Source organism: Myxine glutinosa, chromosome 12 (assembly GCF_964187855.1).
Source record: "Myxine glutinosa chromosome 12, kmMyxGlut1.1, whole genome shotgun sequence".
Lineage (NCBI taxonomy): Eukaryota > Metazoa > Chordata > Myxini > Myxiniformes > Myxinidae > Myxine > Myxine glutinosa.
In genome coordinates this window covers 87,365,993-87,392,062 of record NC_136272.1, presented here as the reverse complement: position 1 = coordinate 87,392,062, position 26,070 = coordinate 87,365,993, and the positions used below count along the sequence as shown (strand labels likewise).

At 44.5% G+C, this 26,070-nt stretch overlaps 1 protein-coding gene across 1 annotated transcript in view; it reads left to right on the top strand.

Moving 5' to 3' along the window:
* The first annotated feature begins 377 nt into the window (after positions 1-377).
* Positions 378-26,070, top strand: part of LOC144888439 (forkhead box protein N2-like) — a 32,591-nt gene continuing 6,898 nt past the window's right edge. Inside the window, exons 1-2 of the mRNA XM_078766351.1 lie at positions 378-798; positions 902-1,029. Coding sequence (XP_078622477.1) covers positions 553-798; positions 902-1,029 — 374 coding nt within the window. The 5' untranslated portion in view covers positions 378-552. The remainder of the gene's footprint in view (positions 799-901; positions 1,030-26,070) is intronic.

Below are 26,070 nucleotides of genomic sequence, written 5' to 3'. Positions count from 1 at the left end.
CTGTGCTCTGTCCCCCAAATATTCCTACAGGTCGCACAAGATCTGCCAGCAACCCTCTGATGGTTAAACTGCCGAAATCTCGGCTCTCTGCTCACCTTCACTCTTTCATTCCTCTTTTCTCCCGCCTGTGGAACAAACTCCCACACTCCCTTCAATCCCTCTCCTCCCTCCAGGTCTTTAAAACAGCTGTTCACCACCATCTCTTATCTTCCCCCATCCATAACCTTGATCTTTTCTACCCCCACTAATTCACCCCAGATCCACCTTGTTTGAAATTCCAACTTATTTCCTGGAAATCCTGGCAGTGTCCATATGTTTATACCTCTCCCACCCCCCCCCCCCTTCACATGCCTCCCCCCTTTCACATGCCTCCCCCCCTTCACATGCCTCCCCCCCAAAGCCCTCTCCCTCCCACAGATCTCTCGATGTCTCCATGTCTCTCGGTCCCTGCTCTCAAATGTTGTGTTTGTGTCCTTCCCCCTCTCTCCCCATCTTGTCTACCGCTCCCGATGTTATTTGTTTTATGTGTCTGTTTGTCTTTCTGTGTGATTAATGTTCGCTCTTTCACGAGCCTCGATCTTGTATACAAAAACAAAAACAAAAACAAACAAACAAAAAAGCTGTCTAATTTTTTTGGCCATTGAAGAAGCTCCGGCAAAGCAGCTGCCTGTTCGGGGAATATATGACTGGATCGTGTCACGCTTCCCCTATTTTGCCCGAGCCCCGGCTGGCTGGAAGAATTCGGTGCGACATAATCTATCGCTCAACAGGTGCTTCCGCAAAGTAGATCGTGGCCAGGTGAGCATCCAAATATAGTCTTATCCATATCACTTTTCCTAATCGCCCTCGAATCCCCTTCAATATACCTTCCTCATTGTGAGCTAATGTTCTTATGCCACAGATGTTGGGGAAGGGCTCCCTATGGTGTGTCGATCCTGTATTTCGACCAAGCCTTCTGGAGGCCTTGCATAAGAACCCACACCATCCACAACTCCTCCAAAACGCAGGTGGAATGCTTACAAATGGAAGGTAAGCATTGAAAAGAAATAAATCACAGAGATGCACAAAATGTGAAAAGCACAGGGGCAGCAGGGATGGGATGGATGGGGGAGGGGGGAGGGGGGGGGACAGGTAAACTGGATATTTTGTTTTCAGTCTGAAAGGCCTGATGATTTAACTATGGGGTAGCTTTCACCTGGAACTCCATGAAGCCTGTCAGTGATTTATTAGTCCCCTACCGGTGTACACCGGATGGGACTATAGGTTTGCACTCCGTCCCTCCGTCTGTCCGTCTGTCTCCGTCACGCAAAGAACAGCTTTCCGGACCTTTTTTCCTAAACTCTTAATGCTAATGATTTCAAACTTGGTACATGGTTTCGTCATGATAAGTTACAGATCAAGTTCGAACTTCACGACGTTTCGATCATTTTTGACAAAGTTATGGCACTTTGAACTTTGGGAATTTCCCCAACAGTTTTCCGGTCTATAATTTGGAGTGCGGTAAGTCAAAGCTGTTAATATTCCTTGTTTTAACTCCAATTTACATTCTGTTAACACTTTTAGTGAGAAGTAAGGGTCTGTGCAACCATTCATAAACTTTATTTGGTGCCAATTGGATAATTTTTAGCCGAGTTACCTCAGACCGTGAGTTGGTAATTATATAATTCACACATAGTGCAATACGTGCAGGCTGCTCGACGGAGCGACCTTGCGGGCTTATTTCAACTCCGATTTACATTATGTTTCCCCTTTTAGTGAGAAGTAGGGGTCTGTGCAACCATTCATAAACTTTATTGATAAAGTTATGGCACTTTGAACTTTGGTAATTTCCCTAACAGTTTTCCGGACGACAGACTGCCGGTAGGGGACATGTATTGCAGCGCAATACTCAGAATGCTTGTTGATATACACCTGTCAGGGGGCAGGGCTGCATCCTTACACACTGTCATAATTAACAATCTCCAATTGTCATAGTAGGAGAAAATACTTTGTTCATGGATCAGCTGTCCATTTAATGTTTAATCATAAAAGGAGGTCTGAAAGCAACAGGTAAAAATAAGTCATATTTGTGTATTCAGGACACCAACCTTGTTTGCCCAACAGAGCAATAATTAATTCCTTCATTAAACTCAATAGAATGGACTGGCTGGATATCTCACTTTTCACTTGTCTAGTCTGGGTTTAATACGGGAATTTCAAAAGGACATAATCCGCCCCAAAATGCTTGGTACAAGTGCAGGAACCCCTAAAATGGTGGTGTTTGGGGCACCCTAAAGTATAACGTGTATGCGAGATAAGGTTTGTTACCTCAAATGGCTCACAAAGCTTTTGAAAGAAGCCAAAAATTCTTGAAAAACTACCTGAGAGAAATGGCAGTGCCTATGCACAACAAAAGAGTTGGAGATCTATCTCAGCTCACCAAAAGGGCAGCTACCTGTACTGCAAACTCCCGACAATGTGCAAGGCCCAAGCAGAGGGAGTGTGCTACCCACCGGGGTTGGAGCGGGTGGTTCAGCGGTTGGATCCCCGGAGCGGGCGGATCGCTACAATTGAGTGAACTTCGAACTTTGAGGGAGTGCCTCTTGTGAACATGGCAGGCTTGGCGATTTATTTAATGGATGTCTGCAATTGGAAAGACCATGCTGTGTGTCATTACCAAGTAACGGCAACCAACTCTTTGAGAATTGACGTCTTTGCAACATGAAAATGCACAAAGCTTGTGCCAGCTGTTATTTACATGGGAGCCGGATGTATCATGCAGACTTCCCTGAGGGAGACACCGTTGCTGGTTTTGTGGCTTCTGAACACCGATAGGAAGATTGTATCTGGGGCTTGTGAATGTACAGGTTCTTTCAATGGTGATATTTACTACTAATCATGTCGGGAGGAGGGAGTGGGGGCTGTGAGGGCTGTTATAAATATATTGTTTGTTTTGTTCCGGGGCCAAAAGAGAAATTATACTCGATTTTTGCATTCTTTGATAAAAGGAGAAGTGTGTGTGCGTGTGTTATCCACTGCCACCGCCAGCTTGTATTAACAGGAAGTGGTACAGATGGATTAGACACCTCTCTTCCACGGATATTTCTCGTGTTTCCTATATTTCCGTGGGTCCGATTTGCATCCAGGAACACAACATTTATAGTGAACCATTTTGAAATTCCACACTCTTTCGTTTAAATGCTGAAAATTACGTTTAAAGACGATTTCACTTCCGGATTTTGCACAAGCAATGGCAGGTTAAAGGTGCCACGCACGAGCCGAACCGTGTTCCTGAAAACGCACAAAGGCATGCGTGAAAGGCCTTGTTAAGATTATTATGCAATTTTGAAGGTCCCGTACTCCCGAAGGAATTATACACAACTACAAACTGGTCACAAGTCTTTACATCATTAAGTATCCCATCTTTTTGGAGGAGATGGAAAGTTCACTTCTGCATGTCCTCGTACTCCATGGTACACATTAAAGTGTCTATTTTGAAGTAAACTTTCAGAAAGGGACAAATACAGTACTGTGTTCATTCCACAAAGAGTTTCGGATCACAATACAAGTAAAACCACAAACTTTATGGGAGGAAACCCTATAGGAAGTAAAGAATCTGCTCCATATAAAGCAAGGCCATTAATTGTTTATCGATAGGAGTCCCTGGTGTTGGCTTGGCGGTTAGGATGCCGGCTTGGGATATCCTAGGATCCTGGGTTCGAATCCAGGTCGATCGCTGAATTAACGCCAGGGGGGTTGACTCAGCCTGTCATCCTTCCGAGGTCGGCAAATTGAGTACAAGTTCACTGGTAATACCCTGTTTGTCGTAAAAGGCGACAAAAAGGGTTGGTGGCAGGAAGGGCATCCGGCCGTAAAACATTGTTTCAGGTGGCAGGAAGGGCATCCGGTTGTAAAACATTGCTTCAAAAAGGGGACCAACAAAAACAAGAACAACCACGGTGCCTGAAAAAGGCCAACTCCAGCTTTGCGGGGAAAAATGGCCTCTAAAGGTGGATAGGAGTCCAATTATTTTTTGAAATTACTAACGTGTAATTCGCCTGGACACCGAGATCAATATCTGTCATGCCATTGTCTTATCGACACTCCTGTGCGGATGCAAATCTTGGACCATATGAATATCATAACCATATGAATCTCCTTCATCATTTCCATATGCGATGCCTTTGTAAGATTCTTGACATCACCTGGCGAGAGAGAATACCTAACACCTCAATCCTAGACTGCTGTCGCAATAAATTGAGTATTTCCTGATGCAAGCCCAGCTTCACTGGTCAGGACACCTCACATGCATCGAAGAGCAGAGAATCTCAAGAGCGCTTTTCTATGGACAATTTCGAGTCTTCTTGGGTATGTCTGTATCAACTTTGCACATATGGATTTGGGGCGTTTCTCCATTCTTCCTTGCAGATTTGCTCAAGCTATGTCAAGTTGGATGGGGAGCGTCAGTGAACAAGTCTTTCCACAGATTCTCAATGGGATTCAAGTATGGGCTTTGGCTTGGCCACTCGAGGACCTTAACGTTCTTGTTCTGCAGCAAATTGCAGTATTGCTTTCGCTGTATGTTTGTGGTCAATGTGCTGTTGGAATGTAAATCTTTGCTGCAGTCTATGGTCCTTTGCACTGTGAAGCAGGTTCTCCTCAAGGATTTGCTTGTATTTGGCTTCATTCATTGTTCCCGCTATCATTACAAGTCTCCCAGTACCTGTTGCTGAAAAGCATCCCCATAGCATGATGCTGCAACAACCATGCTTTATGGTAGGTATGGTGCTCGATGGGTGATGAGCTGTGCTTGGTTTCTACCAGATGTAGTGCTTTGCATTTAGGCCAAAGAGTTCAATTTTCGTCTCATCAGACCACAGAATCTTTTGCCTTATGCTCTCGGTCTTTCACGTGCCTTTCTGCAAACTGCAGGTGTGCTGTCATGTGCTTTTTTCTCAAGAGTGGCTTCCTTCTAGCCATTTTCCCTTAAAGCCTAGCTTTATGAAGTGCTGCAAAGACTGTTGTTCTTCCGGCAGGTTCTCCCATCTCAGGCAAGGAATTCTAGTTCTGTCAGAATGGTCATTGGGTTCTAAGTCACCTCCCTGACCAAGTTCCTTCTTGCCCGGTTGCTCAGTTTGGTCGGACGGCCAGCTCTAGGAAAAGACTGGGTAGTTCCATATTATTTCCCTTCCCTAATGATTGAGCTCGCTGTGCTCTTGGGAACTTTCAACACTCGAGAAATTGTTTTATACCCTTCCCCAGATCTATGCCTCCTCACATTTCTATCTCGGAGTTCTACGGACAGTTTATTGGACTTCATGACAGAGTTTCTGCTCTTTCAGGCACTGTCAACTGTGGGAACTTGTATATAAAGGTGTGTTACTTTCTAAATCATGTCCAATCAGTTGAATTGGCCACAGGACTACTGCAATCAAGTTGTAGAGACATCTCCAGGATGATCAAAGTAAATTTGATGCACCTGAGCTCAATTTGAAGTGTCATAGCAAAGGGGTTAAAAACTTAAAATTCCAATTTGACATTATGGGGTATTATGTGTAGATCAGTAACAAAAATCTCAGTTTAATCCAGTTTAAATTCAAGCTGAAACACAACAAAATGTGAAAAAGACAAGGGGTGTGAAAATTTTCTGAATGCACTGTATATATATGTATATATATATATATATATACAGTCACGTGAAAAAGTAAGTACACCCCATGTAAAGTTTTGACTTTTTCAACATATTTCAACATACAGCTATTTGATCTTCAATTCAACAATATTGATAGATAAAGGTGATATAATATAACAAATATCATGAAACATTTACATTTTGTTGTCCATTGTTTAATTTAAATAAACATAAATGCAAATTTCGCATGTGGAAAAAGTAAGTACACCCCTACATTTATCACTACTTCAAATACCTAAAATTAGAATCAGGTGCACAAGCTCAGGTGCAAATGATTAGAACATCGTTAGAGAGGATCTTGGAGGAACCTGTCTTATTTAAACCTCAGACATTTCGTTTGGTTTGCTCTTTGTTGTTGAAGTGTGCGGCGTCACCATGCCTAGATCAAAAGAGCTCTCTGAGGCCTTCAGAAAGAAGGTTATAGATGCCTACGAGTCTGGGAAGGGATTTAAAAAGATCTCCAAACAATTTGAAATCAATCATTCGCCTGTCCGGAAGATCATCTACAAGTGGAGAAGATTCCAAACAACTGCCAACTTGTTCAGGCCAGGCCGCCCCAGCAAGTTCAGCCCAAGAGAAGACCGCAAGATGCTGAAAGAAGTCTCTAAGAACCCCAGAATGTCAACACGGAACCTACAGGTAGCTCTTGCCATTGTTGATGTCAAAGTGCACGAGTCTACCATTAGAAAGAGGCTGCACAAATGTGATCTACATGGGAGGTGTGCCAGGAGGAAACCTTTGCTGTCCAGAAAGAACATCAGGGCAAGACTAAAGTTTGCCAATGAACACCGAGGCAAAGACCAGCACTTCTGGAACAATGTGCTCTGGATAGATGAGTCAAAGGTAGAGCTATTTGGCCACAGTACCAGAAGACATGTTTATTGAAAACCAAAGACAGCATTTGACCACAGGAAACTGATACCAACTGGAAAGCATGGTGGTGGAAATATTATGGTTTGGGGCAGCTTTGCTGCATCAGGGCCTGGGCAGCTCACCATCATAGAATCCACTATGAATTCTTCATTGTACCAGAGGGTGCTTGAGGATAATGTGAGGCCATCTGTCGGTAAGTTGAAGCTCAACCGAAGGTGGACCTTGCAACATGACAATGACCCTAAACATACCAGTAAATCCACCAAGGAATTTTTTTTTTTTTTTTTTTTTTGTTGTATACAAGATCGAGGCTCGTGAAAGAGCGAACATTAATCACACAGAAAGACAAACAGACACACAAAACAAATAACATCGGGAGCGGTAGACAAGATGGGGAGAGAGGGGGAAGGACACAAACACAACATTTGAGAGCAGGGACCGAGAGACATGGAGACATCGAGAGAACTGTGGGAGGGAGAGGGCTTTGGGAGGGAGGCATGGGAAGGGGGCGGGGGGTGGGAGAGGTATAAAACATATGGACACTGCCAAGACTTCCAGGAAAGAAGTTGGAATTTCAAACAAGGTGGATCTGGGGTGAATTAGTGGGGGTAGAAAAGATCAAGGTTTTGGATGGGGTAAGATAAGAGATGGTGGTGAACAGCTGTTTTGAAGACCTGGAGGGAGGAGTGTGATTGAAGTGAGTGTGGGAGTTTGTTCCAGAGGCGGGAGAAAAGAGGAATGAAAGAGTGAAGGTGAGCAGAGAGCCGAGATTTTGGCAGTTTAACCAAAATGGCTGAAATGGCTGAAAAGAAAGAAATGGAGGGTTCTGGAATGGCCAAGTCAAAGCCCGGATCCAAATCCCATCGAGATGTGGGGGGATTTGAAACGAGCTGTGCATGTAAGAAACCCCTCAAACATCGCACAGCTGAAAGAATTCTGCATGGAGGAGTGGGCAAAAATTTCTCCCAGTCGATGTCAGAGACTGGTAGACAGTTATGAGAAACGCTTACTTGAGGTTGTTTCTGCCAAAGGGGGCAATACCACCTATTAGAGCCAAGGGTGTACTTACTTTTCCCACATGCGAAATTTGCATTTATGTTTATTTAAATTATACAATGGACTACAAAATGTAAATGTTTCATGATATTTGTTATATTATATCACCTTTATCTATCAATATGGTTGAAATGATGATCAAATAGCTGTATGTTGAAATATGTTGAAAAAGTCAAAACTTTACATGGGGTGTACTTACTTTTTCACGTGACTGTATATGCCGTTCCCTTTGTCTGCAATCCCTTTGTCGTGACCGCAAAGTTACTGAATTGAAGCAGTGTATGGTTGGTTCATTGTTGACTCAAAACATAACGAATAAACCAGTGTCTCAATGCAATCTCTTCACTTCCATGGTGACAGCTTAGAGACTTACAGTCCTTCAAAAAATTTAATACTTACATTATTTGCTAATTGGTATCCCCACCCAGGTCATACTATCTTCTTCAACTAAATTAATCAAACAAGCCCAGCTGTGCCATTGTTAAACTTTCAGTCTTGTTTATTTAATAGATATCATACAGATGTAAATAAACACTTGTTTTACTCTGCTCCCTTTGCACATCACGTGCAGCAAATTTCACCTCCCTGCGCTTTGTATTTATTGTTTTTTTTAAAGCACCTCTGTACACCGCCCTTCAGGCTTGGTTTGCAAGCCACCGTCTACAATTCCAATAGAAGAGACATAATTACACTTTTATGGAAAATGTTTTTCGAGTTTGTTTTATCCTCAAAAATAGACCGTAATGAACACACATTCATATTAAAAGATAAATATTAAAGATATTAAATAAATATTAAATATTAATATTAAATAGATATTAAAGTAGGCCTTTAAAACCTACACTTATGAAGGGGGACAGACATCTATACAAGCACACAATCTGACAGTGTTTTATATGGTAGATTGGAATGTCATGTTGTGGAAGGACCTATTAAGCTGCTCTATACACCTTAACATGGCGTACGTTTAAAACATGGGAATTCTTCCTGATTCTTTGCAGTTAATTAGCCTAATCAAGTCAGGAGATCATGGCAATCATTTCGGTGTATCACATTCCACATCAGAAGGCTCCACTAGAAATCTACAAAAATCATGCCACACACACAACACACACACACTGACGAAGGTGGCTACTTTGAGACCTGACAGATCTCCATTCTATCTCCTGAGGCCCACCCACATGTGGGGATAGCAGGCAAAAACAACTTACACGCATGCACAAATACACATACATGCACTTACTCATACATATATACACACAGACACATAAGAAGGTGGATACATCGAGACCTGGGAGAGCTTTGGTTCACCTTTTGAAACCCACATTTGAAGAAATGACACACACACACACACACACACACACACACACACACACACACACACACACACACACACACACACACACACACACACACACACACACACACACACACACTTATAGTAGATTCACATGATATCTCAGGGGTAGACTCTTAACATTTCATTTGTCTTGTCTGAGTTGGATTTCTGGCCCAACAATAAACTCATCATTGTTCTGCATCGACAGAGATGTATCAACGAATGTGTACGCCCTCCAGAGGAGTCATTGAGCTGCAACATTTGCTGATAGACGTTAAATATCCTATCGTCCCTTTCAAAAAGAGTAGGCCATTCTGCGTTAGTACCCTGACCAAATAATTGTAATAACCATCTCCCGAGACGAGATGGGAACTGTCGGATCCATTTGCCGAAAGGTACCCTAACATGATGTCCCAATGATCTTCAGGGTCAGGGGACAAATCAGATTAGTGGATGCTTTTACTGCAAATTGGATCAATCCTGATCAAACTATGCATGGTGCTCAAGAGGATGTAGGAATGATGGAGAGCATAATCGTTTTTATGTAATCAAATATGTTATGGTGGATGTTATTTTGTTGTTCTGTTTTTATCTATTTTAAACCAAAACAACCTTTTGTAGCACTTTACAAAGTTTGTAAAACCAGTTACGGACTCCTTTAACATAAGGCTCTGACCAACTCAGTTCCATCCATTTTCTCATGACTTGAGCACATATTGTGTAGTCCAGTGGTCCCATGTCATGCCTTAAACATCCGAGCGTAATTGTGATGGTACGTACCCTGCACATGCGAAATGGAAAGCGGGGTTAAGCAATTGGTTCATGGCTGTTCGTCTGTCTGTTTTAATGATTTGTCTGTTTGTCTGTCGGTCGGTCTGTCTTATCAGTTTATGATCGAGGAGCAAATTTTTAAAATTGAATGTTATATTTTGAACACGAATCAGAACAGGAATAGGAAGATAGGTTTGCCGTTTTACCTTACTTTGGCTCTGAATCCGTTCCAATCGTACATGTTCCGGTAGTAGAGAGGACTGACATAATATGTTTACTCTGTCTGTCTGCCTGCCTGGTAGTGAAAAAATATTTGAAAACAAGTGCAGATACATTCAAAGTACACCGCCCCCATGCCAATAAATAAATTAATATTCTCCAGCGCGGTATTGCCGGGGCGCCTTCTGCGCCCGGCAATACCGCCCTGCAGCACATAGAGACGATTGGGAGGGAGACACAACAACAACAACAACAACAACAACGACAACGAGGGAGAGGTGTACAATAAATGATTGATTAATTGCGAAATTAAAATCAATAAATAATAATCGTAAAATAATTTCTTAATCAAATCAAATCAAATTGCTTAATCAAATTGGCATACCTCAACCACCAGTGTTTCATCTGAAGTGAGGCTGTTGCCCAGAAACAACTTGCTTTAGTCTCCTGGAAAGCAAATCCAACGGAAGGAAATCTCATTTCCTTTCACAAAGCCCAAAACAAGTGTGTGTCCACCCTCAGGAGAGCCAGGAAACAATATCTCTCCGTTCTCAGGACAGAACTCTCTTATCTGTCTCCCTCTTCCAAATCCTGGTGGCGTCTGGTCAAATCTGTTTCTGGTGTTTGTTCCCCCTCCATCCCCTCCCTCACCTCAAATGGCCACACGGCTGACTCCGCGCGTGAAAAAGCTGAATGCCTCAACTCTGTGTTTGCCTCTAAATCTTGTGTCCCAAACCCATCCCTCTCTGTACCCACCGTACCCAGTCGTACCCAGCTGCTCCTGGACTCTGTGGCCTTTCCTCCTGACAAGGTGGAAAAGTTTCTGTCAACCCTCGACTCTGATTCTGCAACTGGACCTGACGGCATCAGCCCACGGGTCCTAAAATCTTGTTCTTCCGCTCTTTCACTCCCTCTCTCTGTTCTCTTCACACTCTCTTTTGCTCAAGGTCATCTGCCATCTGCTTGGAAATCTGCCAACATCACCGCTTTGCACAGAAAGGTGCAAAAACAGATCCCAGCAACTACAGACCAATCAGCCTTCTCTCAATTATCAGTAAAGTCATGGAATCCATCATTGCTTCAGATGTGAAATCTTTACTCTTCTCCAATGGCTTGATCTCTGATCATCAATTTGGTTTCAGACCTGGTCACTCTACTCTGGACATGCTGCTACTGCTTTCTCAGCAATGGATGGAGATCCTCAATGCCAAACAGGAAATTAGAGCTGTCTCCCTTGACATATCACGTGCCTTCGATACGGTTTGGCACCCCGCTCTGCTCACCAAACTCTCCTCTGTTGGTATCCATGGAAATCTCCACGCATGGCTGGCGGACTTCCTCTCTAGTCGTAGTCAACGTGTGGCCCTGAATGGGTTTCTCTCATCTCCTCTTCCTGTTCAGGCTGGAGTTCCCCAAGGCAGTGTTCTAGGCCCTGTGCTTTTTCTGGTCTTCATCATTGATCTCTCCGACACTCTTGAAAATCCTCTCTATCTCTTTGCTGATGACTCTACTCTCTGTCGCTCCATTCTTCATCCCTCAGATCGGCAGTCTGCAGCCTCCTCACTCTCTGCAGACCTGGACAAAATCACAGACTGGGCAAACAAGTGGAACATGTCTTTCAATCCTGACAAATCTCACACTCTTACGATGTCTCTCCGAAAAGACCGACTGGACAACCCTCCCATCTACTTTCTGAATAATCCTCTCCAAGAAGTTCTGTCACTCAAACTTTTGGGTCTCACTATCTGCCATGATCTTTCCTGGGAAAACCACATTTCAAATCTGGCCTCCAAAGCCAGTTGCCGACTGGGCATCTTCCGTCGTGCGAAGCCCTTCCTTGGCACACCTGAGCTCCTCACCACGTACAAGGCTTTCATCCGCAGCTCAATGGAATACTGCTCTCCCCTCTGGGCTGGTGCTCCTGCCTCACACCTAGCTCGTCTTCACGCTGTTGAAAGCAAAGCATTCAGAATCATTGGAATCTCCCGCGATGAAGCTAACTCCAAGGGCCTCTCACTCACTCACCGCAGGCAGGTTGGTGGTCTTTCCGTCTTCTACCGACTCCTCTCTGGCCTTGCCCCCCCCCCCCCCAGCTCTCTCTGGGCTCTGTCCCGCAAATATTCCTACAGGTCGCACAAGATCTGCCTGCAACCCTCCTATGGTTAAACTGCCAAAATCAAGACTCTCTGCTCACCTTCACTCCTTCATTCCTCTTTTCTCCCGCCTCTGGAACAAACTCCCTCACTCTCTTCAATCCCACTCCACCCTCCAGGTCTTTAAAACAGCTGTTCACCACCATCTCTTATCTTCCCCCATCCAAAACCTTGATCTTTTGTATCCCCGATAATTTCACCCCAATGCCACTTTTTGAAATACCAACTTCTGTCCTGGAAGTCCTTGGTGTCCTTGTGTTTTATACTTCTCCCACCCCCCCCCCCCCTCCTTCCCACGCCTCCTCCCCCCAAGCCCTCTCCCTCCCACACATCTCCCTGCTCTAAAATGTTGTGTGCTCTCAAGTGTTTGTGTGCTTCCCATTCTCTTGTCTTCCGCTCCCTCTTTTTATATATTTTGTTTGTCTGGTTGATTTGTTTGTGAAGTAAATGGCAGCTCTTTCACGAGCCTCGATTCAGTATACAAAAAAAAAAAAAAAAAAAAAAAAAGCTGTAACTTTTTGAAAATTAATAAAATAAGTCATGAATCGAAAAATTAAATAATTAATTGATAAATTGACTAATCGATAAATTAATTAATGGATTAATCAATCAAAAATATCCTTTATAGCCACATCACTTGGTCACTGTCATGTCCGAATATCAGCTTCCCAGCTCAAAAGGTGCCTGAGATATTGCCCAGATGAGAAAGAAAATAAATAAGGGATTAATAACGAAAATAAATAAATAGTAATCATAAAATAATTTAATTATTAATCAATTGGCTAATAGAATATCTAAACTACCACCGTTTCATTCGAATCTGTAATTAAAAAAAAAAGATTAATCAAGTAATACATCGAATAATTAAATAATTAATTGATCAATCAATAAATAAAAAATCTCCTTTACAGCCAATTCACTTGGTCATTGTCATGTCCAAATATCAACTTCCTAACTCAAACGTACCTGAGATAATGCCGAGATGAGAAAGGAAATAAATAAGTACTTAATAAATCGATAATAATGAAGTAATCAATCAATTAATTGATTTATCAAAAAACAAAAAATACGATTTTTGCCAACGCACGTGCTCACTTTTGTGCCCAAATTTCAGCTTCCTAACTCAAAGGATGGCTGAGATATCACCCAGAAAAACAAACAAGAATCTGTTCTCTCTGTTCTCTTCACCCTCTCTTTTGCTCAAGGTCATCTGCCATCTGCTTGGAAATCAGCCAACATTACAGCTTTACACAAAAAATGTGCAAAAACAGAACCTTGCAACTACAGACCAATCAGGCTGCTCCTAATAATCAGCAAGGTCATGGAATCAATCATCATTTCTGACATCAAATCCTTCCTCTTCTCCAATGGCTTGATCTCGGATCATCAATTTGGATTCAGACCAGGTCACTCTACTCTGGACATGCTGCTTCTGCTGTCTCAACAATGGATGGAGGTCCTTAATGCCAAACTGTCTCCCTTGACACATCACGTGCCTTCGATACATTCTGGCACCCTGCTCTGCTCACCAAACTCTCCTCCTATGGTATCCATGGAAATCTCCACGCATGGCTTGTCGACTTCCTCTCTGGTCGTAGTCAACGTGTGGCCCTGAATGGATTTCTCTCACCCCCCCCCCCCCCTTCCTGTTCAGGCTGGTGATCCCCAAGGTAGTGTTCTGGACATTGTGCTTTTTCTGGTCTTCATCAATGATCTCTCCGACTCTCTGGAAAATCCTCTCTATCTCTTCACTGATGACTTTACTCTCTGCCGCTCCATACCTCATCTCTCAGATCGGCAGTCTGCAGCCTCCTCACTCTCTGAAGACCTGGACAAAATTACAGACTGGTCAAATAAGTGGAACATATCTTTCAATCCTGACAGATCACACTCTTCACAATGTCTCTCCGAAAAGACCGACTGGACAACCCTCCCATCTACTTTCTGAACAATCCTCTCCAAGAAGTTCTGTCACTCAAGCTTTTGGGTCTCACTATCTGCCATGATCTTTCCTGGGAAAACCACATTTCCAAGCTGGCCTCCAAAGCCAGTCGTCGACTGGGCATCCTCCGTCGTGCGAAGTCCTTGCTTGGCACACCTGAGCTCCTCACCACATACAAGGCTTTTATCCGCAGCTCAATGGAATACTGTTCTCCCCTCAGGTCTGGTGTTCCTGCCTCACTTCTCGGCTTCTCACTGTCGAAACCAAAGCTTTCAGAATCAATGGATTCTCCCGCGATGAAGCTAACTCAGAGGGCCTTTCACTCACTCAGTGCAGGCAGGTTGGTGGTCTTTCTGTCTTCTATAGACTCCTTGCTCCTCCAGCTCTGTCTGTGCTGTGTCCCCCAAATATTCCTTCAGGTCGCACAAGATCTGCCAACAACCCTCTTATGGTTAAACTGCCAAAATCAAGACTCTTTATTCACCTCCACTCTTTCATTCCTCTTTTCTCCCACCTCTGGAACAAACGCCCTCACTCTCTTCAATCCCACTCCTCCCTCCAGGTCTTTAAAACAGCTGTTCACCACCATCTCTTATCTTCCCCCATCCAAAACCTTGATCTTTTCTACCCCCGTTAATTCACCCCAGATCCACTTTCATGAAATACCGACTTCTTTCCTGGAAGTCCGAGCAGTGTTCATGTATTTTATACCTCTCCCAGCCCCCTCCCCCCTTCCCATGCCTCGTCCCCCATCAGCCCTCTCCCTCCCACAGATCTCCCGATGTCCCTGTTCTCTACTGTTGTACTTGTGTGCTTCCCTCTCTCTCCTCATCTTGTCTCCCGCTCCCTTTATCATATGTTTTATGTGTCAGTTTTTTTTTTTTGTGAGTAATGTTAGGTCTTACATGAGCCTAGATCTTATATACAAAAAAAGACAATAAACAACAAAACAACGGTGTGAAAACTGAGAACGAAAACTCCCTTTCAGCGTGCGTCATCACCAGGCCCCCTTCGGTGCCCGCCAATGACGTCATGCAGCGCCTGAAGATGGCAAAGGAAAGGAGCGGCCAGTGTGCAATCATTCCAAACAGGAAACTTACTGTTTATAAGGATATTATAGAGGACACAAACAACAGGCACTAATATCTAATGTAATGTGTTGGAAAGGGTGCTGTAAGAGCCACTGGGTAAGACCCGGGAATATTTCTCAATCTTTAAACCTTTATTTAGATTTAATTATATACTTGAACACTGCAGAACACAAATCTCCTTCATAATACTTCGAAGAGTCTCCAGTTCTGCAGTACGCCGACGTGTCCTATTGGGTGCTGTAGGTAAAGAGGGCGTGGAATGAGCGAGAGTGCAGTGTCGTGGTAAAGAGGAAGCCACCAATATGGCTATGTGTGCAATGCCGATTGACGCTGCGTTCTATGGTGATCAATATAAGCCTCCATCTCCTAAACTGCGATTTAACATCATCTTATTTTTTTTTTTTTGGATACAGAATCGAGGCTCGTGAAAGAGCTAACATTTATCACACAAACAAATCAAACAGACAAACAAACAAAGTATATAAAAAGGGGAGTGGTAGACAAGATGGGGAGAGAAGGGGAAGCACATAAACACAACATTTGAGAGCAGGGACATTGGGAGATGTGTGGGAGGAAGAGGGCTTGGGGGGGGAGGCGGCGTGGGAAGGGGGGGGGGGGGGGGGGAGTGGGAGAAGTATAAACACAAGGACTTCCAGGAAAGAAGTTGGTGTTTCAAAAAAGTGGATTTGGGGTGAAATTAGCGAGGGTAGAAAAGATCAAGGTTTTGGATGGGGGAAGATAAGAGATGGTGGTGAACAGCTGTTTTAAAGACCTGGAGAGAGGAGTGGGATTGAAGAGAGTGAGGGAGTTTGTTCCAGAGGCGGGAGAAAAGAGGAATGAAGGAGTGAAGGTGAGCAGAGAGTCTTGATTTTGGCAGTTTAACCATAAGAGGGTTGAAGGCAGATCTTGTGCGACCTGGAAGAATATTTGGAGGACAGAGCCCAGAGAGAGCTGGAGGAGCAAGGCCGGAGAGAGGTCGGTAGAAGACAGAAAGACCACCAACCTGCCTGTGGTGAGTAAGTGAAAGGCCCTCGGAGATAGCTTCATCACGGGAGATTCCAATGATTCTGAACGCTTTGGTTTCAACAGCGTGAAGACGAGCTGGATGTGAGGCAGGAGCACCAGCCCAGAGGGGAGAGCAGTATTCCATTGAGCTGCGGATGAAAGCCTTGTATGTGGTGAGGAGCTCAGGTGTGCCAAAGAAGGACTTCGCACGACGGAGGATGCCCAGTCGGTGACCGGCTTTGGAGGCCAGATTTGAAATGTGGTTTTCCCAGGAAAGATCATGGCAGATAGTGAGACCCAAAAGCTTTGAGTGACAGAACTTCTTGGAGAGGATTATTCAGAAAGTGGATGGGAGGGTTGTTGTTATGGATTGGTCACTTCCGTTGTTGTGGTTTTCATCCACTGTAAACATTTTTGATTCCATGTACTATTATTGTTGTCGTTTGAGGGAAATAGATATTGCTCTTTTCAAAAGGTAAAAAAGTTAATGTTTTAAATGAAACCGGAACCGGACGATGAAGAAGAAGAGGGAAAGAAAAAGAAGGTGGAGCGAGTGAGTTCAACAAGAAAGCCGAGCTGCTTCGAGTTCTGGAGCAAACGTTGACGAACGGAGGTCACTAGCGAACTTCGGGTTTCCCGGGAAAGGGATTCTTGCGACAGAGTTGTTATCGCTGTGACAGATCAACCTGCATGTCAGGTATTTGGCGGTGGATTCCGAGGAGATCATCGTCGGGCCGTTACGCCTCGAGACCGGGCCGTCGACCATTTTGACTCGCGCGCTTTGCGCATCGCGCAAGGTCTTTGCTTTGCTTCAGCCGTTTGCACCGCATTCAGACGTTTATCTGGTGTGTGTGTGTGTGTGTGCAACGTGAATTTTGAAGGTAAATCGGCGGTTCGCCAATTTGGAGCCGAGAAACGTCCATATCCGAGGGTGTGATTTCCCAGTCGCCTGGAGGGCGCCTTTGGATTTTCCAGTCGCCTTGAGGGCGCCTTTGCGCAGCTTTGGCCGCGTGGGTGTGACTGTCATCCGAACGGGATTCTGGTCTCGATTAGACATCGTTCTGACGATCGCTGGAGCGGATCGACTTTGGCTTGAAGCCGGGTTGACTTTGGTTTGAAACCGGAATCAACTTTGGTTTGAAGCCGGGAAAGAGACATTGGGAATGTTCTTGTTTCACTCACTTGGAGCACAGTGAGTTATACATTACGAAACTGATGGTACCATCATAGGATATATATTGATTGTACTTTTGATTACTATTATTGTTGTACTGTTATTCTTGTGTGATCTTAATACAATATTTGTTTGTTGGTAACAATTGGTGTGGCTTCACCATTGATCTTTGACATGCAGAATAACACATCTTTCTGCCGTGACTCCTCTCGGGGCTTGGAGGTACACCGTGACCAGGGGGTTTGGGGAGGAGCACATAACAGTCGTAACATTGTCCAGTCTGTCTTTTCGGACAGACATCGTCAGAGTGTGAGATTTGTCAGGATTGAAAGACATGTTCCACTTGTTTGCCCAGTCTGTGATTTTGTCCAGGTCTGCAGAGAGTGAGGAGGCTGCAGACTGCCCTATCTGAGGTATGAGGAATGGAGCGGCAAAGAGTGGAGTCATCAGCAAAGAGATAGAGAGGATTTTCAAGAGAGTCGGAGAGATCATTGATGAAGACCAGAAAAAGCACAGGGCCCAGAACACTGCCCTGTGGAACTCCAGCCTGAACAGGAAGAGGAGATGAGAGAAACCCATCCAGGGCCACACGTTGACTACGACTAGAGAGGAAGTCCGCCAGCCACGCGTGGAGATTTCCATGGATACCAAAGGAGGAGACTTTGGTGAGCAGAGCGGGGTGCCAGAACGTATCGAAGGCACGTGATATGTCAAGGGAGACAGCTCTAATTTCCTGTTTCGCATTGAGGACCTCCATCCATTGTTGAGACAGCAGAAGCAGCATGTCCAGCGTAGAGTGACCAGGTCTGAAACCAAATTGATGATCAGAGATCAAGCCATTGGAGAAGAGGAAAGATTTCATGTCCAAAGCAATGATGGATTCCATGACTTTGCTGATAATTGGGAGAAGGGTGATTGGTCTGTAGTTGCTAGGATCTGTTTTTGCACCTTTTTTGTGTAAAGCGGTGATGTTGGCTGATTTCCAAGCAGATGGCAGATGACCTTGAGCAAAGGAGAGGGTGAAGAGAACAGAGAGAGGGGGTGAAAGAGCGGAAGAACATGATTTTAGGACCCGTGGGCTGATGCCGTCAGGTCCAGTTGCAGAATCAGAGTCGAGGGTTGACAGAAACTTTTCCACCTTGTCAGGAGGAAAGGACACAGAGTCCAGGAGCAGCTGGGTACGACTGGGTACAGTGGGTACAGAGAGAGATGGGTTTGGGACACAAGATTTAGAGGCAAACACAGAGTTGAGGCATTCAGCTTTTTCACGTGCGGAGTAAGCTGTGTAGCCGTTTGAGGTAAGGGAGGGGATGGAGGGGGAACAAACACCAGAAACAGATTTGACCAGATGCCACCAGGATTTGGAAGAGGGAGACAGATAAGAGAGTTCGGTCTTGAGAACGGAGAGATATTGTTTCCTGGCTCTCCTGAGGGTGGACACACACTTGTTTCGGGCTTTGTGAAAGGAAATGAGATTTCCTTCCGTTGGATTTGCTTTCCAAGAGACGAAGGCAAATTGTTTCTGGGCAACAGCCTCACCACAAGATTCCGTGTACCATGGACGGGAGGAGGGGTATGACAACTGAAGAGATGGGATAAATCTGTGCATGAGAGAGAGCAATTTACTTTGGAAGAATTCCCAGGATGAGTTGATGTCAGAGGCGGTAGAGATGGGAGACCAGTCCAGATGATTGATGGCTGCTTGAAGACCATGCCAGTTGGCCTGACTGAAATGCCAGACTCGTCAACGCTGAGGAGGTTCCCTGAGAATGGTCAGAGAGATGTCCACTTTAACAAGCACATGATCAGATGAGCCGATTGGAGCAGAAGAAGAGCAGCAGACATTTTCAGGGAAGTTTGTGATAACCAAATCCAGAAGAGAAGATGCTCTGTTGACTGAGATCCGGGTCGGGAAATTGACAGATTGTGTCAGTCCCAGTGAGTCGCAGAAGTCCTTTGCTGAGGAGCCATGGCTGGTGAGAAAGGTACCCACACCCAGCCAACTGGCATGGTGACAATTGAAATCACCACATATGAGGAAGAGAGAGAGAGAGTTGGGATGAGTAGATAGAAGTTGGTCCATATTATCAGACAGCGAGATGTAGATGGAGTCATCACTGTTTGGTGGACGGTAGAACACACATATGAACAAAAGGTGGGAGCCGTAGCCAGAGGTATTCCTGGGGGTGAGGTGGAGAGAGGGCAGTGAAGGGCGAGTGAGAAAGAGAGTTTTTGATAAAGATAGCAACCCCACCTCCAGGACGAGGCTCAGGTCTGTCATACCGGAGGAGGGAGTAACCCGGGAGAGATATTAAGGAATCAGAGACATCATGAAGGAGGAAAGTTTCTGTTAAGCAGATCACGTCTGGTTTGTGAGAAGCAACCTGTATGGAGAGATCAGTTAAGTTTGAACGAAGGCCCCAGATGTTTGAGGTCCATTCCGTTAATGAAGAGGAAGGGGGGCATCGGATACAGAACGGGGGGGTGGGGGGGAGGGGTCGGGTAAGATATGGAAGAGAAGGAAGAGGTAGGGAGAGCTGTTGAAGGTGTGTCAGAGATTTCAGAATAGCTTGGAGATAGGGAAGGATGGGGCGGACAAAAGGTTTGATGGTAATTGGGTGAGGCACAGTGAGGTGTTATTTGAGGAGGGGGAAGAGTGAGGCAGAAGGTTGGGGGAGATGGAGGTGAGAGTTGGAAGGGGGAAGAAGCGGGGAGGACGCTTTGAGGAGGAGGGGTGAGAGGGGGGAAATGGAGAAGAAATGAGGGTGTGGAGATTTGAAGGGGAGGGGTGAGGGTGGAGTTTATGAGGGGAGAGGCTTGGGGGGAGTTTCGGAGGGAAGGGACAAGGGGAGGGATTTGAAAGGGATGGGAGATGGGGGAGATTTGGAGGGGAGGGGTGAGGAGGGATTCTAGGAGGGGAGGGGTGAGGGGGAGTCTAGGAGGGGAGGGGTGTGGGGGGAGTTTAGGAGGGAAGGGGCAAGGGGGGAGATTTGAAAGGGATGGGTGATGGGGAGGATTTGGTGGGGAGGGGCAAGGGGGAAGATTTGAAAGGGATGGGTGATGGGGAGGATTTGGTGGGGAGGGGCAAGGGGGAAGATTTGAAAGGGATGGGTGATGGGGAGGATTTGGTGGGGAGGGGCAAGGGGGAAGATTTGAAAGGGATGGGTGATGGGGGGGATTTGGTGGGGAGGGGCAAGGGGGAAGATTTGAAAGGGATGGGTGATGGGGAGGATTTGGTGGGGAGGGGCAAGGGGGAAGATTTGAAAGGGATGGGTGATGGGGAGGATTTGGAAATCTTATTACAGTGCATAAGGATGGTTTGTGTGTAAGATTGCTTCAGTAGCGCTAAACCACAGGATTGCAAAAAATTATCTGTAAAATAATTATTGTATTATAGATTGAAGTGTAGACTTGAACATTGCGTGGGTTATTGTGTTCCATGAACCCTCTAGTTCAAGATGTAAATCTGAGGAGGTGGGAGGATTTATTTACCGGTACCATGGACGTGCATATTTCCATTTCTCTCCTTCCCTTCCTCCCGTATGATTCATACATGTATTAGCTCATGTGCTTCTGCTTCATGTGCTCATGCTTCATGTGTTAGCTCTTACAAGAGCCTCTATTCTGTATACCAAAAAATAAAATAAATAATACATGCTTCCCCTACGTTCTGTTCTACCTCCTGTCCTGTCAGCATCTTCTCTTCTCTTTCTTTCCTCAATTTTAATCTTCTAAATATATTCTCCCATATCCCTCCCCTTCCCCCTCTGGCCGTACATAATAAGTAGATAAACAGATATACCGGTACGTGGCATTTGGCATCGTTGGCGATAATTGTAAGCAGTTGTTTTGATTTTCACGTACGAGAAGAATAGTGAATCGTCACCTGGTATAGAAAAGAACATTATGTTGACAAGTCGAGGCACGTGGAAGAGCAAGAACACTGAACGGCCAAGGATGCAGCAGGACACAAGGAACAGTAGAGAGAGAGGAGAAACACCAAGAGCAGGTTTGAAGGACAAGTGGAGGGAGACATCCACAAATAAGACATGTATATACCGCATTCGATGTTGTTTCGACTTCGTTCTTCATTAAAGCGTGGGGAGGAATACGGCATCAGGGAGTACGCATGGGGCGGACAAGATGAATGCAGAAGCAAACTCTCAGGGAGGAAAAACTGGAAATTTGGAGGAAGGTAGGCTTGGGGTTTGGGGAGGGTTAACGGGCGTGGAAAATATACTGGTTTTGGATTGGGGATGACTTGAGATGAGAGTGAACATCCAACTGTCTTGAAGACCTGGAGGGAAGAATGAAATCAAAGAGAGTGTGGAAGTTGATTTGACATGTGGGGAAAAGAGGAGCAAATGATTGGAGTTGAGTAGAAATCATGGGTTTATTAACTAATTGCAAAGCATTGAATCCAATTGAAAGCTGTCAGCATGGCTTTATTAAAATAAAGTAAAAATTGCAACTTCATTTGAGTTTTTTGCGGCAGTTGTTGATCGGGTGGATCAGGGAAGTGTAGTGGATTTAGTATATAATCTTGAATTTCTGAAGGTATTCCAGAAGGTATCACGTAGGAGGTTGTTAGCCAAGGTGAGGGCTTATGGAGTGCCTGGTCGGGTACCTAACTGGATTAGTGATAGGAAGAAATTAGTGGCTGTGAGTGTGAGGATATCTGGCTGGGAGGATACAAGTTGTGAGGTCCCTCAGGGATCAGTACGATGACCATTGATATTCATAATTTGCATCAGTGATTTGGATAGTGGGGTTAAGAGTCGGCTTTCTAAATTTGCGGATGACACAAAGCTTGGAGGCGAGGTGTGTGTGTGTGTGTGTGTGTGTGTGTGTGTGTGTGTGTGTGTGTGTGTGTGTGTGTGTGTGTGTGTGTGTGTGTGTGTGTGTGTGTGTGTGTGTGTGTGTGTGTGTGTATATATATATATATATATATATATATATATATATATATATATATATATATATATATATATATATATATATATCAGATAGATGAAAGGCTAGACACTTTAATAGATTGGGAAAAATGCATTTTGACATAAAGTGGCAGATGCAGTTTAACATAGAGAAAGGTAAGGGGCTGTGGATGGGTAAGAATAATGAAAATAGAGATTATATGATGAAGTGGCAATCTTGGAGCGTGTCACACAGGAGAACGATCTCGGGGTGGTAATACATATGGGGGTAAGCAGGCAACACCATGCCAGGCAGGTATAGGTAATTCAAACGGGGTTTTAGGTTATATTAGTCAGGGGATAAATTATAAATCACCAGAAGGGCACTCTCCCATATAACTCTGCCAGGCTGAACAGTTTATGTTTTGTATCCCACTGATGGGCCGGATCTGAATCCGAACCTGAACAAAAATCGAATCGGTTTGGTCTTGGTCATTGGTTGTTAAGAAACTAGGGCATGCCCGTACGTGGGTGCCCGTTCCTTGCCAAAAAAAAAAAAAAACGCTACCCGTACGCTCTACCCCGCCCGTACGCCCGTAAACAAAAAAAACAACGCTCTTCGCTTCCGCCCTTCACTCTGACTGAATTGGGAGAAATAATGCGCATAAGAAATCGAGAAATTATTATTTTCTCCGGAAGAAATCGAATTACGAACCGTAATGGCGCACGCGCTCGGCTCGGCTCGCTCTCACATCGGCCACGCCTACGCAACAACGCGTTCTGTGATTGGCTGCCGGAAGTGCAGTCTTCACTGTCCGGAAGGTCGCATATCGCAGTTACGATGAATCGCAAATTAGTTTTAATTAGTTTTAAAACATAGTTGAACGCCAACATAGTTTGCCAACGTGAAATAAATGAATACGCTCTCAAATGTGCCGTCCGAGGCAGAGTCTGTTCGCCACGTTTGGCACACGTGATAGCTCGCTGCTCTCTGATTGGTTGAATCGTTTTTTGGACATAGCTCAGTAACTACTTCTCCGATTAATATGAAACCTTGAAAAGGCACATCCTCGGGTCCCCAGCAATATACCTGGCAAGTTTCAAGTATATCGGACCGGTAGTTGTCGAGAAACAGCGGTCACAGACAAATATACATACATACATACATACAAACATACACACAGAGATTACTGGAATTATAGATAGATATGTGTTCTTAACAACCAATCAACTCATCCACCAAGTTTTGTCAGAACTCCTCCACAACTTTTTGAGATATCGTGTTATATATATATATAATATAAATAAATATATAAGTATATATATTTGGCCCCATCTCTCAATACTAAAATATTAAATAATAAAATAATAATATAATAAATAAACAATAAATAAATAAATGATAATAATAAAAGTAAATATAATAAATAATGAATGATAAGTAATAATAAATATAATATCTCAATGATATTAAAAAGTTAAAGAATCACTAAAAGTTATCGTATCTGTATCTGGATGCGGTAGTACGGCAGATAGGTGAAATATTTGGGAGAATTGTGCCTTTTATGATACAAGCACGAGAGTTGGCACACAGTTAGAGTATGTCCTAAGGAAGATATTTGGCTATAGGGCCATCGCAGATTTGTCCTGTGACAACAATGGCGGCCATTTTTCAAAAAAGGACAAATCTGACCAGGTGTGGTCCCCCCCAGGTCCCAAAAATCCCCCCCAGCTTCAAATCGCAGGCCCTTTGGCATGACAACACGCGGCCTGGTCTATTTGTGAAGTAAAGTGTTTAATTTCACATTAAAATCACGGATTATATCGTCATACCTGCAGCTTTTATCGTTTTCTGTGGAAACCAAATGTTAAATAACGATTGATTAAACAAATAATGGTGGAGACAGGGACACAAAATGTAATACTGCTCTCCCCTCTGGGCTGGTGCTCCTGCCTCACACCTAGCTCGTCTTCACACTGTTGAAACCAAAGCATTCAGAATCATTGGAATCTCCCGCGATGAAGCTAACTCCAAGGGCCTCTCACTCACTCACCGCAGGCAGGTTGATGGTCTTTCCGTCTTCTACCGACTCCTCCCTGGCCTTGCCCCCCCAGCTCTCTCTGGGCTCTGTCCCGCAAATATTCCTACAGGTCGCACAAGATCTGCCTGCAACCCTCTTATGGTTAAACTGCCAAAATCAAGACTCTCTGCTCACCTTCACTCCTCTTTTCTCTCGCCTCTGGAACAAACTCCCTCACTCTCTTCAATCCCACTCCACCCTCCAGGTCTTTAAAACAGCTGTTCACCACCATCTTTTATCTTCCCCCATCCAAAACCTTGATCTTTTCTACCCCCGCTAATTTCACCCCAATTCCACTTTTTTGAAATACCAACTTCTGTCCTAGAAGTCCTTGGTGTCCTGGTGTTTTATACTTCTCCCTCCCCCCCCCCTTCCCACGCCTCCACCCCCCAAGCCCTCTCCCTTCCACACATCTCCCTGCTCTCAAATGCTGTGTTTGTGTGCTTCCCCTTCTCTCCCCATCTTGTCTTCCGCTCCCTCTTTTTATATATTTTGTTTGTCTGGTTGATTTGTTTATGAAGTAAATGTTAGCTCTTTCACGAGCCTCGATTCAGTATACAAAAAAAAAATATATATATATATATATATATATATATATATCTTTCTTCGGACATACTCTGACCGTGTGCCAAATGCCACGCTTGTATCATCAAAGGCACAATTCCTGCACCTATCTGCCATACTAGGATATTCACCAAAATCTAATCATTTCGTCCTTGTCACAGCCACCCAACCTGTCCAGAAATTTTCGTCCGAATCCGGCCACAACTTTTTGAGATAACGTGTTTACAGACAAAGAGACAAACAAACAGACAGACAGGGGTGAAAACATAATCTCTGCCCACCTTCGATGGCGTAGGTATAAAGAGGTAGTGTTGTTACTGTGGAGGAATTTAGTGAGGCCTCATCTATAATATTGTGTTCAGTTTAGTCATCACACATGAGGATGGACATAGCTGCTGTAGGGAGGGTAGTTGACCTGCCATTTCGATTCCGGGTCCGAGCTATAGGGAGCGGCTGAATAAAACGAGGATTTTTAATTCGAAAGGAGACGAAGACAGATTGCAGGATTGGGGTGGCAATGCTTCTTAAATTTGATTGAAAACCCTTTCCCTTTCTTCCTCACCTGTGTTTGTCTTCCTGTCTTTCACCCCTTACTTCTCATTTTTTGAACTTGATCCACTCAGCTGATCCACTCCACATCCATTTATAAAAAGTTATTATTTCATGAGCCAGTTTTGAACCATTTTAAAACCACTCTATTGTTCAGTGAACCAACGAGATATTCACTATGATCGATAAAACGCTAATGTTGTTTTTTTTTCTTCCATTGTGTGAGTATATATGTAGTTAGTAAAGAAATATGTATTCTTATGAATCATACATAGGTATTGTCGTGCCATAGGTTCAGCTTCTTCTTCTTCTTTTTTTCATACAGCACAAGGCTGCAGGGAAGCATCATTGGCTGAGGGAGTGACTATGCCACTGATACAATGGCCTCTGTAGGTTCGGGCAGAAGAACCGCCTTTAGAGGCCATTTTTCCCCGCAGAGCAGGGGTTGGCCTTTTTCGGGCACCTGGGTCCCCCTTTTTTAAGCAATGTTTTATGGCTGGATGCCCTTCCTGCCGCCAACCCTGTTCGTCGCCTTTTGCGACACGCAGGGAATTACCAGTGAACTGGTACTCAATTTGCCGACCTCGGAAGGATGACAGGCCGAGTAAACTTCCCTGGCACGAATTCAGCAATCGACCGGGATTCAAACCCAGGATCCTAGGATCCCAA